At 48.5% G+C, this 15,047-nt stretch overlaps 1 protein-coding gene across 1 annotated transcript; it reads right to left on the bottom strand.

Moving 5' to 3' along the window:
• Positions 1 to 1,277: 1,277 nt before the first annotated feature.
• On the bottom strand, positions 1,278 to 2,701 carry LOC128627800 (interferon lambda-3-like). The gene is made up of 6 exons (XM_053667529.1): positions 2,686 to 2,701; positions 2,400 to 2,581; positions 2,017 to 2,094; positions 1,656 to 1,799; positions 1,463 to 1,543; positions 1,278 to 1,376 (listed from the first exon to the last, which is right to left on the bottom strand). The coding sequence occupies exons 1-6, from the start codon at positions 2,699 to 2,701 to the stop codon at positions 1,278 to 1,280; spliced, it is 600 nt and encodes a 199-aa protein (XP_053523504.1).
• Between the last annotated feature and the right edge of the window lie 12,346 nt (positions 2,702 to 15,047).

Here is a 15,047-nt window from a genome sequence, read left to right as displayed (position 1 = left end):
AAATAATCACAACTCAGTCATGCGTGGCATGATGATCTTTTGGTCAACAAAGGAACACATATAAGACCCTGATATACACCCTGAAGTACAGACAGTCACGTGCAAGTATAGCACATACGGCAGTGTACACTCATAACACTTCATCATAAAGGGCTCCCTTACTGTTTTATATATTTACCATGCATGTCATCATTATTTTAGTGCGCTCTATTTCTGTAAAAAGTTTGCTGTAAGACATGTGCGTTAGGCCGGCAGCAGCCTCATAAACCTTGTGTTTACTGCATCTTTGCACTATTTTCTCTTGTGCTTAGTGCAATATTGTGTTCTTTTATACATTTAGGTGGCACAAATGTAGAGTCTATAAGGTCCATAGTAGTGGGAAGAATGTGGTAGGCCTTCACATTCACTCGCCACTCACTCACTGCCTAGCCCAGAGCAACTACAGTTCCCTGGTTCCACCCATGTGAGTGCCCCATGCAGGTGTGACATTTTTATCTCCTCCAGCACATCCTCGCTGTGCCTGTAGTGTGTTTAGATGTGTCCAGATACACAAATACTTATTGTGTTCTACCGGCCGACAGTATCTAATACAGTTCAAACTGCTGCACAGGTTTGTGGTCCAGGAGCCACAGGCTGTACCACACAGCCCAGGTGTGTGGTGACGGCCCCATCGCGGTCAGTGTGAGTGTGCTCTGTGACGTCCACACAACACAGATTCCCCCTGAGGACGCATTCCTCAGAAGGACTCCTGGTGGTTACATGGCAGGGGACTGTAACTGAGCCTGCTGACCTCGGTGCTCTCCAAATCCTTCAGAAATGGGACCCGCTCAGTGGGGAGAGCCAACAGTCAGAGACTCACAGAACATCCAGGGAGGCATTCAGGGGAAACAAGACTGGTCCATGGTCCATGGGGTCAGCACCAAAGTGGTTCCAGAATTCAGGCCTCTCCCAAACCAGCCCTGGAAACTGAATCCCCCCACACACTCCCCACAGCACAAACAGCATCTTTTCCTCATTGTTTATTTGCACAATTTTGACAAAAAGTAAAAAAATAAACACTTAATTGGTTGTGAGTTTGAAAATTCACATGGATAAATATATAAATAACTGACAATAACTTAAAAAGTGAATGAGGCATAAATAAAATCTCCTGATTGGGTGTGAGTTTGAAAATGCCCACATACAAATATATAAATAACTGACAATAACTTAAGAAAAATGAGTGAGGCATAAATAACATCTAAGATGCTGGGGCAGGTGGCGGGTGGGCCTCAGGGTCAGACACACAGGTCTCCACTGGCGACACAGTTCAGGTCATGGGTGAGGAGGCGGAACAGGTTGAATGTCACAGAGGCTTCAAGGCAGGCAGGGGACTCCTGTGGGGAAGACGGGATGGGCCAGTGACTACCCCTGATCTGGGTCCCGATTGTCCCCAGACACTGGTCACTCCCTGGTCACTCACCTTTGAAGCCACCTGGAGGCGGCGCAGCCAGCGGTGGAGGTAGCCCCGGGGTCTGGGGCCTGCTGTGGCCTGAGCTGGGACCTGTGAGGAGAGGAGGGTGGTGTGTAAGGCAGGGCCTGGGACAGGGGTGAACCTATGGGGGTCAGGGAGAGTCAGAGCCCAGAGATGTGGCCCAGGGGCCCAGAGCACTCACACAGGCCTGAAGCTTGGTGTGGATGTAGCGCAGCATGTGAAGGGGCTGCTCCAGGATGTCCCCCAGGGTGGAGTTAGCCATGGTCCCCAGGACCTTCAGTGTCAGGGCCAGCTCAGCTTCCAAGGCCACTGGGCGCTCCCATACCTGAGGAGGGAAGAGACAGGTGAGGAGGACTGAGGAAGGGGCAGTAAAGGTAAGGTCGGGAAAGGTAAGAGGACTCAGCAAATGTGGCAGGAGAGAAAAAGTCAAGAAGAGCAAAAAGTCAAGAAGAGTGAGGAGGAGAAGGTGAAGGGCCCATTTATGCAGCTACAGGAGCTGGGGCCAGGTGAGGGCAGGGCTGGACCTCCCTCTGCCAACTCACCTGCAGCTGCCTCAGGTCCCGGGTTCTGGGCAGTGGGTGGGAGCTGCAGCTCCAGTTCTTCAGCAGGAGTGACTCCTCCTGGAGAGCAAGGGCAGGGTCAGTGCACAGCTGGAGGGCTGAGGTTAGACCCCTACAGTGGGATTGGAGGGAGACTACAACATAAGGAGGGGGGCTAACTTCCAAAAGCAGGGTGGAGGCGTCTCCACTGCAGAACAGGAGTCAGCACATGGCAGCAACAGCAGGAGTCAGCCCACTGTGCCAAAGTGTAGGGCAGACTGGGGCTGGGGCAGGAGACAGGTCCACCCTGAGCCACAGGGAGCATAGGAACCCCCTGAGGGGGGGTGGGGTTCGCCCACACCAGGTGGGAGAGTGGGAAGACTCACCAAGGCGTCCTTGGCCCTCCTGAAGGCCTTCATGTCTTGTGGGGGCAGAGACTTGAACTGGGCCATGGGGCAGTCCCTTACACCCGGGAGGGCACTGAGGGGCGTGGGGACAGGAACTGCTCCCGTCCTGCTCATCACTGTGATCATCAGCATCAGCACCAGCATGCAACCCACAGGCAAGTCTGTGTTAAGGAAGGACAGACAGATGAGGGCACAGGCAGTGTCAGAGGTTGATGGTGGGGGCTGTGGAGAAGTGGGGGTCTTGAGCGATGATGTGGGGGCTCACCCAGCTGGATCCTCATCTCTGTCTCTGGTGTCTGTCAGCAAAGGGGGACCCAAGTGTCCACTGAGAGGCTGTCACCACGGTCCCTCACTCAGCCTTGTTTGGTGTCTGTGACCTCAGTCTCCTCTGCTGGGTCTGAGTCTGCTGCTCTGTCTGAGTCTCTGCACCTCCAGCTCTGCTCAGATGGAACAGCTGCCTGAGCCCCATGGTATAGCTTTTAGCCTGGAGAGATGGGCAATCCCAGCTGATGTAGGAAAAGTGAAAACACACTGGCCACTAGGGGAGGCCCCAGGCTGGGGAAGCCCTGGCAGGGCGAGGCCTTGAGCCAGGTGAGCAGGTGGAGGGAAAGAGAAACTGACCCAGATTGAGGTTCACCTACAGGAGGTGAGGTTCTAAGATGAGTCTCGGTGTAGGGCCACAGCCTCAGCCCACAAAGGGGCAGTGACGGTGCCATGATGGGGAGGGGACAGAGGAACTTGTCTTTGTGCAGGACACTGCTGTGCAGGGAGAGGAGGAGGAAAGCAGCGCTAGGGTAGTGCCAGAGAGAACTGGGAACGTTCAAGAGAAGTGATTATGGGGAGGGGAGAAGAGGAAGGGAGAGGCAGCAGGGGGTGAGGGCAGGGTGGGTGGTGGGAGAAGTGTGAGAAAGGGAAAGCAGCCTAAAATAGAGCAAGGAGACCAGCTCTTCCCTCCCTTCCACAGCTGGGACTGAGAGAAAGAACAGGGAGAAGGGGGAGCCTCACTAACATGTTAATTGTCCAGACACTGAGGGACACAGGAATGGGACAATCTACTAGGCAATCTTGGTGTTGCCAAGGACTTTAGGGAACCAGCTCAGTTCGTGATAAACGCCTTCATTCATTCACCCAGTATGATGCAGCCCCCACTTTCTGTCAGGCACATCTCTAGGTGCCTGACATAATGTATTTAAAAAAAACCCCACAAAACCACCCTTTGAGGAACTTTTACTAGGGAGGAATGACAGGGATTAGGGCAGAGGGGCTTAAGCACAGGTGGACGTTACTTCAAGGAACAGAAAGTGGAAGAACTAAAGCAGGGAGATGGGAGGGTGTAAGCAGTGGTTGCAGTGAATAAGGCGGCCTGAGAAAGCACATGTGAATGAAGACTTAAAAGTGAGGGTGGCAGGTATGTGAAGACTTGGGTAGGGAGCAGTCAGTGCAAAAGGAAAACCCAGACGCCCCCACTTTGTTCAGCACTTTGTGTCTCACCCCAACACAAAGCCTTTGCCACTTGCAGTGCTGAGCCCACAGGGGCACCGAGGGCCTCCTGGACTTGCCCTGCAGTGTAAATACAGAGCCACGCCAGCAGAAGGGGGAGAAGCTGGGTGCTGCCACCTGTTCTAAGTATAAAGCATATCGAAATAATCAAATCATAAAATTAACTAACTAAATAAAAATAATAAAATACGGGGACTCAGATGTTAAGAGACCCACCCAAAGGTCACAAAGAATTAAGTGGTGAGGACAGATTTTTAAACAAGTTTTCCTGACACCCCAGACAGTAAAGACGACACTGTCCAGCTTCTGTGCAGCTAGATCCCCTCCCTGGTCGTGGAGACAATGAAATTTAGGATGGGAGGTGCCCACTGCTTTTTGGCTTTGACTACTGTTGAAAACCCTTTGTCTATGATTCATAATTCCAGAGAGAGTGGATGGAATCCTCACTAGGAAATACTGAGCTCTGAGACCTAAAAATGTTGCACAGGCAAGAAGGGAAATGTGCCCCCTTCACCTTCCAGGGCTCTGGTCGGTTTCTGTCAATGACATCAACCTTAACCCTGGGCAGGAGACATTGCATCAAAGGTGAATTCTGAAAATGCACAGAAGGTCTCAACATTTCTGAATTCATACTTGTTTTTCTTGGAAGGAAGTTCTGCGAGGTGGTTGAGATTGAAACCTGGCTCTGACCCTCCCAGCTGGGCGACCTTGGCAAAGAGGCCTGCAGTTAGCAACCATGATCGCTAGCCCACTGCCTTGGACTCGTGAAAAGTGCAATTGCCTGTGTATGAACGTGTGTGGTCACCTAATAGAGACCATTAGTGAAGACCATCCTATGGCCTCAGCTGGAAGCTTTAGAAACACTACTCCAATGTACATTACTCATTTGCAAGAAAAGGACAAGAATGACATCGTGTGGATGAGGAAACTGAGGCTCAGAGAGAAGTAATTACCCAGTAACACCATGACTGAGAGGGTGACTCAGAATTGAAACTCATGTCACCTGCTTTCCCTGGTTCAGCATTTTGAACTGAAAGGTGCTCCCAAAATGATCACAGAGGATCGTCCGTTGTAAATGCAAGTATATTTAATAATGGCAATGAATTACCATCAGAAGCCAGAATAGAGAATTACATAGGGATTTCACAAACACAAATGTCACTTGGGTAACAGAATCCAAAATACTCCAGTCAGCTGAGGGCTGTGGGCCCTTCCACTGCCAGATCCCTTAGGGGATGAGGCCTCCCCAGGGGGGAGATCAGAGTCGCAGATTCACAGAATCTCAGAGTGGACACTGAGGGCTGAGATGAGGATGCGGGACCTTCCATGGGAGAAGGAGTTCTGGGCTTCTGTGACCAGAGAAGAAGAGACCAGTCCGTGGTGCCTGCAGTCAGTGCACCGTGTAGACCCAGGACGCAAGTCTCTTGGTGCCAGAGGAGGCCCCTGAAGATCTTAGGGGGACGCATCCCATCAAAATGTCCTCGCTTCCGAGAGAGACGCGTTCTGATCCTTGGAAAAGTACCCGCGGCTGCTGGAGCACAGGTCCCAGACTGTCCAGGTCCACTCAGCAGCGGCAGAGTCCCCCGAGATTCGGATTCCAGGGCTGGAGATGCGGATGCAGGAAAGAGGGTCACAGCGGAGCTCGCAGCCGCTCCCTGCAGACCCGCGGGTCCTGGGGGGCTCCGCGGGGTCGAGACGAGGCCCCGAGTGCGCCACCAGCCTCAGGCCCCAGGTGACAGGCGCAGGAGGCTGCAGACAAGGCTGGTTTCCAGGCATCGAGGCGAGTCCTGGAACCCGAGACTGAGGCGGAGCAAGGCCTGGCAGCAACTTCTTCCTGAAAAGCTCCCCTTTGTTGGTCAGCAATGGACCCTGTGCTCCTGCTGATCTCCACTCTCTGGTGTCCCCCGGAGGTCCACCGGCTTCCCCGCCGGCTCCACTCACAGCTCCGTGTTCGGGAGGGTGGTCAGAGGGGCTTCCTTGAGGAACCTGGCCTAGCCAGCTGGAGGTGGAAGGGGGCAGGAGGTAAACCAAGGGACAATGGACGGAGTGTTCCAACAACTCTGCCAGGGACCCTCTGGGCCCCAGACCAAAGTGCAGGTCTGGCAACAAGGAGAGGACGCCAAATGTTGTCTGGACCACTTTGGGACTGAGCTGCACCCATTGCTGAAGGGAAATGTGGGCCTGGAGAGCACAGAACAAGCCTGGGGTGGGGGGAAGGCGGGGAGCACCCCAGGTGGGGGCAGCGCAGACAAGGGCACTCACACAGGTCACCACACCCACAGCGAGCCCACCAGTAGTTTCAGGGACTAGGTGACTCTGGGAACAATAGGGGACTGGGCAGAAATCGAAATTCTAAGGTCTCTCTGACGTCAGAACTTATATTTCTAACCACCACAACCACATTGTGTAATTAGGGTTCCTGAGATGCTTCCACATGTCAGCTGAGATGGTAATTGCTTTGCATGTATTGTGTCTATTCCACTAAAGGCACAAATATACTTCACTCTCACCTCTGCCTCCCTGAGGCCAAACTCACTGTCCTCTCACACCCAGGTTCCCTCATCCAGTCCACACTCCTCTAGTGAGGCCTGCACTTTCAGACTCACCCATTGCAGAGGTTGCTTCCTGGCTTCAAACCCTGCAAGGACTCCTTGTATCTCCTTCTAGGAAAACCGAACAACATTAAAAGATCTGACAGATACCAGTGCACCTGGCAGCTGTCTGCCTGCCCGTGTGACCTCACTCCCAGGCACCCCTCCGTGAGCTCTGGACCCAGCACAGGGCCTCCTGCCTGTGTTTTGGACCTTGATGTCTGGTTCCCTCTCTATTCTGAAGCCCCCTGATGACAGGGCTGTGGCTCAGGCAATACTGTAGTGGGCAGTATTGGACTTCAGGAGACCAAGGATGACAGGATATGGAAATTCCCCAGAGCAGAAAGCTGAGGGTGCCTTGCAACAGATGGTTGCATGGTGGGTCTTAACACCCTGGGTAGCCTTTCCTGTCCTGGCATATTGCTGTTCATGTAGCTTTGACCCCTGACCTGTCTTATCAACGGTCATTCAGCTCAGACCATCCCCTGACCTTTCCTCCCTTGGCATGATGCTAGTCATATGGTAGACCCCCCCTAAAGGAAGAAAAGTGTGGTCAGACAATAGCGTCATATGACTCCCTAAGAAGCCCCTGCATGACCACTCCCTTAAGAATAAGCCCTGGAGATAACATCTAGGCCTCAGTTATGTTTCAGCTCCAGCCCAGAGAAGCAGCCAGGCTGGCTGACCCCATGGATCACAGTGGGGAAGGTGTGATGACTAATGACCCCATGTACAATGATAAAACTGCACCACTTGCCTTCATGGCTCCAATTGCCGGGCAGGCCTATGACCTTGTGAAACATGATGCCCCTTTTACTCTCCTGAGCTTGTGCCCCCAGGACTGGAAATTACTGGAAAACAAGAACAGAACTAACACTTCCTGCCAGACCTAGGTAGGCCTAGGAGGAATGGAAAATCACCAGGCAGGAACTGTACTGTGGGAAACTGCCTGCCAACCCTACCCTGGACAAAGAGATGCCCCACTAAGACTGGGGTCTGGGGTCAGCCTGTCTGGCATAACAAGATGCAGCTTTAACTTGAGCCTGACAAGATACATCAAGAACAATGGTCAGCAGAAATGGCACCCAGCAACCAGGTCTAGCCAATCAGACTCTGACACCCCAAACAGATACCCTTCTCAGGATTTGCGCTTAAAAACCCTTCTCTAAGAACAACTGAGCAAGTCCTAACCTCTCTTGCTTGGCTCCCCAACCGCCCTGGGATGGCTCCAATTTCCCTCTTATTACTGCGAAAAATCCCTGCTCCTTGGCTCACTGTGTCCGCCTGGTTTCTGGACCAACTCTGAGACCTCACAGCTCCCTGCAGCCACAGGCAGCAGATAACATTGGAACAAACTGCAGCCTCGAGTTGCCACACCCCAGCAGCTGAGGGGCCACACAAAAGCAACCCCCTCCCACCTGTGAACAAATCCAATTGTAAACCAATAAGAGCTCAAAGCCCCCACCCCTCAGTGCTGGTGCCACTCTCCACACCACGCCCCTCTCCTTTCTGTAGTGTGAATGAAAGCTTTATTTTCTACACTTTCTTCTCTTTGGGAATTCTTTCATAGCCCATGTCATCAACCACCCTAACACCATGTCCTGGTGCTGAACATCAGTAGAGACCACAACCCTAAAAAGATATACCTGGAGAGCTGACGAATATCCTATGGAGGTTTCCCCCTGAGACCCCCAGGTGAAACCCTCAAGAGGAAGGACCCAGTGCAGGGTTGTTCTGTCTCTTGAACATGCCTGCACCTTTCCCCTTCTCTTTCCACAGGGGCATTCATTCTCTCTGCCCTTTTTTAAGCCTAAGGTCCAAGGGCCCTTTTTTGTCTCTGTAACTTGTTTCCTGAGCCCACACAGCCCAGCTGGCTCACTTTTCCCCCAGCTCACTCCTTCTACCTCTGTGATTTTGTAAATAAACTTTTGCTTGTATTTGAGTCTCACCTCTGATTCCTTTCTTAGCCAGAACTCAAATGCTGAGATTGCTGAACTGAGGACACTCTAACTGCTGGAAACATTCTACTGCCGTTGCAGCTAACAACACAGTCCATGGAGAATGAATGGACAGGTGGATGGATGGATGGACAAATAAACAAACTTTTCCAGGGGCACTAGCAATAAGTTATTTGCAAATGGAGAAAACTAAAGTTTAGCAAAAAGCAAGTAGATTACGTATATCTGGACTTCCAGCCAAGATGGAGGCATAGGTAGACACACTCTGCCTCCTCACACAACCAAAAGAAGAACCACAACAAATTTAAAAACAGAAAAAAGCAGAACTGACAGAAGGTCTAACTGTATGGAAGTCCAACAACCAAGGAGTTAAAGAAGAAATATTCATCCAGACTGACAAGAGGGGAAGAGATGGGCAGCTGGGTTGAAAGAACTGGCAGCAACATTGTGGCTGATGGATCAGGTGAGGTGGTGGCTTGCAGACTGGGCAGGCCACTACATTCGAGTGCAGATAAACCAGGAGGAACAACTAGGGAGCAAGACAGAATGCACAACCCAGGGTCCAGTGCGAGGAAAAAAGCCTTAAAACTTCAAGCTGGAAACCCCTGTGGGTGTTGAGGTGGCAGTGGGAGAAACTCCTGGCCTCATGGGAGAGTTCATGGGAGAGACTCACAGGGTCCCAGAATGTACAGAAGCCCAGCCACCTGGGAATCAGCACCAGAAGGGCTGAATCTGACTGTGGGTGGCTGGGGAAAGTGACTGAAAACTAGCAGAGAGTGGAGCAAGCAGAACTGTCCCCTCTCAGACTCCTCCTCCCCACACAGCATCACAATGCAACCTGATGTGTGCACTGGCTCGTAGTGCCCGCAGTGTCATGGATGACACATGAGACAAATTCACCCAAACTATCATGTCCTGTGGAGGAAAAGGAATGGCATGGCTACTCCCTCAAGGGGGGACAGCCTCAGAATGGCCTGGCCACCTTGTCAAGGGGAAAGCGACTTGGAGTGGGTGGCAACTCTCTCACCAGGGGAGAGAGAGGGCTGACTGTTGCCTAGACAGGCTTTTATTGTTTTTTTTTCCCCCAGGAGTTCAGGTAGAACTTATTAATCATTGTCAGGCAGTAAATAGTAGATAGTGTACAAAGAACCATTAGGGCTTCTTCTAAGTCAGGGTCTATCAGTTAAAAGGCTACCAAACCTTGGGAAATAAACTCACTTGGGCCTCATCAAAGTGGGAGGAGGGTTCATCACCCCCTTTCTGTTGCAGCCCCCAAATCCTTCCATGATGGCCTTCCAAGTGATTGGGTGTGCCTTAGGTTGGCCCCCCTCTGGGGGGTTGCACTCGTCTCTGACAATCCGACCATACTTTGGGGGCAGGGAGATGAAGCAGAAGCAGTGCTTGCTGCTAGAGACAATCTTTGTCTCTTTAGTGGCCTATGGTCTGAAGGTAGCTCCCTCAGCCTTAGCCATGGGAAGTTTCAGCTCCTGAAACCAGGCAGAGTGGTCCCTTACAGAAACCAAATGGGTTGCCCTGCCCTGGTGAGCACCTAAGACTCTGCCCCTTACTACATAACAGGCACGCAGAGACCAAAAAAAAAAAAAAAAAAAAAGGCCCAAATGAAAAACCAGTTCAAAGCTCCAGAAAAAACAAACAAACAAACAAACAAACAAACAAAACTAAGCAATGAAGAGAAAACCAACCTATCAGATGCAGAGTGTAAAACACTGGTTATCAGGATGCTCCAGGAACTCACTGGGCATTTCACCAACATAAAAAGACCCAGGCAGCAATGAAGGTTGCACTATGTGAAATAAAGAAAAATCTACAGGTAGACAACAATGGTGGGAAGAAAACCAGGACTCAAATCAATGGATTGGAGCAGCAGAAAGAAAGAAACATTGAACCAGAACAGAATAAAGAAAAGAGAATTCAAAAAAAAAAATGAGAGGTTTAGGAAGCTCCAGGACATCTTTAAATGTTTCAACATCTGGGGGGATGCTGGGAAGATGGCGACGGAGTAAGATGGAGCGGATACTAGCTCCTGTACTCATGGGTGAAAATCCTGGCATATCTATGGAGAAACAGCACAGTAAACCATCGGTTACCCAGCATTTATGAAATTAAAAGACCAGAGATTGTGACCGACGCTGAAACACCAGACGGCGGCAGAGTCAGCTACCGGAGATGGGTCTCACGCGGCCCCTGTACTGCCGCCAGAGCAACAGGCCTGGGAGCCGGGGCCTCAGAGACAGGCCTGGACCCTGAGGAGCCAGCTACCGGAGCCGGGAAGCTCTCAAATCCTGTGTCACTGCCATAGCGACGAGACTGGACGCCGGGGAGCCAGGTACGGAAGCCCGGACTCTCCAAACCCCTGTGACGCAGCTGAGGAGCCAGCTACGGGAGCCGGGAAGCTCTCAAATCCTGTGCCGCTGCCATAGCGATGGGACTGGACGTCGGGGAGTCAGGTACGGAAGCCGGGACTCTCCAAGCCCCTGTGACGCAGCTGAGGAGCCAGCTACGGGAGCCGGGAAGCTCTCAAATCCTGGGCCACTGCCATAGCGACGGGACTGGACGTCGGGGAGTCAGGTACGGAAGCCTGGACACTCCAAACCCGAGACAGCCCGGGGTGGCAGAGGATCCCTCTACGGGAACTGGGAGGGTCACAACCCCTGTGCTGCTGCCATAGCAAGGGGATTGGACACTGGGGAATCAGGTACGGGAGTTGGGACTTTCTAAGCCTCTGTGCCACTGCCATAGAGACAGGACTAGACGCCGGGGAGTCAGGTGAGTCAGGTACGGAAACCAGGACACTCCAAGCCCCTGTGACGGCCCTGGGCGGCAGAGAGAGCCAGATACGGGAGCCAGGACATTCCCAGCCTCTGTGCCACTGCCCTAGTAACGGGCCTGGGTGCTTGAGGAGGCGGCTACTAGAGCCGGGACATTCAGCAGTGGTAGGCGACCAACGCAGAGACCAGTGCGAGGACCAGCGTGAGTGTAGGTGGAGACGAAGAACATCAAGAAACTTCAAGGAGTCTGTACCACTGAACTTCAAAGGAACATACCACAGAAGTTTACACCATAAAACCAGTGTTTCAGAACAGATCAATTTTGGAAGCAGAGACTAACAAGAAGAGTCTCAAACAATGGGAAGACAAAGAAACAATCCCCAAATGAAAGAAAAAGCAGAAACTCCAGAAAGAATGTTAGATGAAATAGACGCTGATCAACTATCAGACAGTGAATTCAAAGCACTGGTTATTACGAAGTTCAAAGAGCTCAAAGAGCTCACAGTGAGCTACCAGAAACTACAGGGAAATTATAATGATCTCTCTGCAAACTACAGCAACATCAAAAAGGAAATGGAAACCATCAGCAAGAGACAAGAGGAAATGAAGAATACAATTTCCGAATTGAAGTACACAGTAGAAAGTTTCCAAAGTAGGATAGATGAAGCGGAGGATAGGATTAGTGAGTTGGAGGACAGGGTAGAAAGCATCTCACAGAAAGAGCAAGAAAATGAAAAGAGGCTCAGAAAGAATGAAGAGGGATTAAGAGAAATGCAAGACAATATGAAACGTAATAATATACAAATAATAGGAATACCAGAAGGAGAAGAAGAAGAACAAGGGATAGAAAACGTATTTGAACGAGTAATGAGAGAAAATTTTCCTAATTTGATAAGAGAAAAAGTCTCACAAATCCAGGAATCACAGAGAGTCCCAATCAAGAGGAACCCAAGGAGGCCCACCTCAAGACACATCATCATCAAAATGGCAAAATTCCAAGACAAAGAGAGAATCTTAAAGGCAGCAAGGGAGAAAAAAGAAATAACATACAAGGGAGCCCCAATAAGGTTAGCTACCGACTTCTCAATGGAAACACTTCAAGCAAGAAGAGAATGGCAAGAAATATTTCAAGTAATGAGAACCAGAGGCCTACAACCAAGGCTACTTTACCCAGCAAGGCTCTCAATCAAGATAGAAGGCCAAATAAAGAGCTTCCAAGACAAAAGAAGTCTAAAAGAATATGCCTCCACCAAACCAGCTCTACAAGAAATACTAAAAGGACTGCTTTAAGGGAAGGAAGGATAAGAGGGAGACAGAGAGGAACACAGGTACAAAAATGGCAATGAATAAGTACCTATCAATAATAACCTTAAACGTAAATGGATTAAATTCTCCAATCAAAAGACACAGAATAGCTCAATGGATAAGAAAGCATGACCCACACATATGCTGCCTACAAGAGACTCACCTCAGGACAAAAGACCATCACAGACTAAAAGTGAAAGGCTGGAAACAAGTTTTCCAAGCAAACGGACAAGAAAAAAAAGCTGGGGGTAGCAATTCTCATATCAGACAAAATAGACTTCAAAAAAAAAGGCTGTAAAGAGAGACCCAGAAGGTCATTTCATTATACTCAAGGGAAGAATCCACCAAGAAGACATTAACATTGTAAACATATATGCACCAAACATAGGGGCACCCAAATATATCAAGAAAATCTTAGAGGACTTCAAGAAAGATATTGACAGCAACACAATCATAGTAGGGGATTTGAACACCCCACTATCAAAAATGGACAGATCTTCCAAACAAATTATCAAAAAAGATATTGTGGCATTAAACAACACCCCTAGATGAAATGGACTTAACTGATATATATAGAGCCCTTCATCCCAAAGAAGCTAAATACACATTCTTTTCAAATGTACATGGAACATTCTCAAAGATAGACCACATGATAGGACACAAAAGGAGCCTCAACAAATTCAAGAAAATTGAAATCATACCAAGCATCTTCTCTGACCACAAGGCACTGAAATTAGAAACCAACCCCAAAGAAAAAAACCCAAAGCACCCAAAAACATGGAGACTGAATGGTATGCTATTAAACAATGAATGGGTCAAGAATGAAATTAGGGAAGAAATCAAAACATTTCTGGAAACAAATGAAAATGATCGCACAACAACCCAAAACTTATGGGACACAGCGAAGGCAGTCCTGAGAGGGAAGTTTATAGCAATACAGGCCTACCTAAAGAATATAGAAACATTTCAAACAAGCAACCTAACCCTACACCTGCAAGAACTTGAGGAACAACAACAAAGACAGCCCAGAGCAAGCAGAAGGAAGGAAATAACCAAGATTAGAGCAGAATTAAATGACATAGAAACTAAAAGCACAATTTTAAGGATCAATGAATCCAGGAGTTGGTTCTTTGAGAAGATAAACAAAATAGACAAGCCTTTAAGTAGGCTCATCAAGAAAAGAAGGGAGAGGACACAAATAAACACAATCAGAAATGAAAAAGGAGAGATTACAACTGATACCACAGAAATAGAAGAGATTGTAAGAAATTACTATGAAGAACTGTATGCCAAGAAATTTGAAAACCTAGGGGAAATGGACACATTTCTAGAAAAATACAATCTTCCAAAACTCAGTGAAAAAGAAGCAGAAAATCTAAATTCACCAATAACAGCAAAAGAAATTGAAGCAGTCATCAAAAAACTCCCATCACACAAAAGCCCCGGACCAGATGGTTTCACAGGAGAATTCTACAAAGCATTTAAGGAAGAGCTAACCCCTATTCTCCACAGACTATTTCAAAAAATTCAGAAGAATGGAAAACTCCCAAATTCTTTTTATGAAGCCAGCATCATCTTAATTCCAAAACCAGATAGAGACACAACAAAGAAAGAAAACTTCAGGCCAATATCGCTGATGAACATAGATGCTAAAATCCTCAACAAAATATTGGCAAATCGCATCCAACAACATATCAAAAAGATCATACACCATGATCAAGTAGGATTCATCCCAGGAATGCAAGGATGGTTCAATATTCGCAAATCAGTAAATGTAATACATCATATACACAAAAGCAAAGACAAAAATCACATGATCATATCAATAGATGCAGAAAAAGCTTTCGATAAGGTACAACACCCATTTATGATAAAAACACTCAGCAAAGTGGGAATACAGGGAGCATTTCTCAAAATAATAAAGGCCATATATGAGAGACCTACAGCCAATATCATACTCAACGGGAAAAACTAAAAGCTTTTCCACTAAGATCAGGAACAAGACAAGGTTGTCCACTTTCACCACTTCTATTCAATATAGTATTGGAAGTTTTAGCCACAGCGATCAGGCAAGAAAAGGAAATAAAAGGCATCCAAATAGGAAAGGAGGAAACAAAACTGTCACTGTTTGCAGATGACATGATAGTGTACATGGAAAATCCTATAGACTCTACCCAAAAACTCCTCAAACTAATTGATGAGTTTGGCAAAACAGCTGGTTATAAAGTCAATATCCAGAAATCAAAGGCATTTTTGTATACCAACAGTGAATCAGCAGAAGCAGAAATAAAGAGAAAAATCCCATTTGATATAGCAAAAAGAAAAATAAAATATCTGGGAATAAACCTAACCAAGGAGGTAAAAAACCTGTATGCAGAAAACTACACAGCCCTGAAGAACGAAATCAAGGAAGACACAAACAAATGGAAACATATACCTTGTTCATGGATTGGAAGAATTAACATTATCAAAATGTCCATACTA

The sequence above is a fragment of the Artibeus jamaicensis genome, unplaced genomic scaffold (assembly GCF_021234435.1).
Source record: "Artibeus jamaicensis isolate MK-2021 breed Jamaican fruit bat unplaced genomic scaffold, CSHL_Jam_final contig_47, whole genome shotgun sequence".
Taxonomy (NCBI): domain Eukaryota; kingdom Metazoa; phylum Chordata; class Mammalia; order Chiroptera; family Phyllostomidae; genus Artibeus; species Artibeus jamaicensis.
Note: the sequence above shows the minus strand (reverse complement) of the source record. Positions and strands in the feature narration are given on the sequence as shown.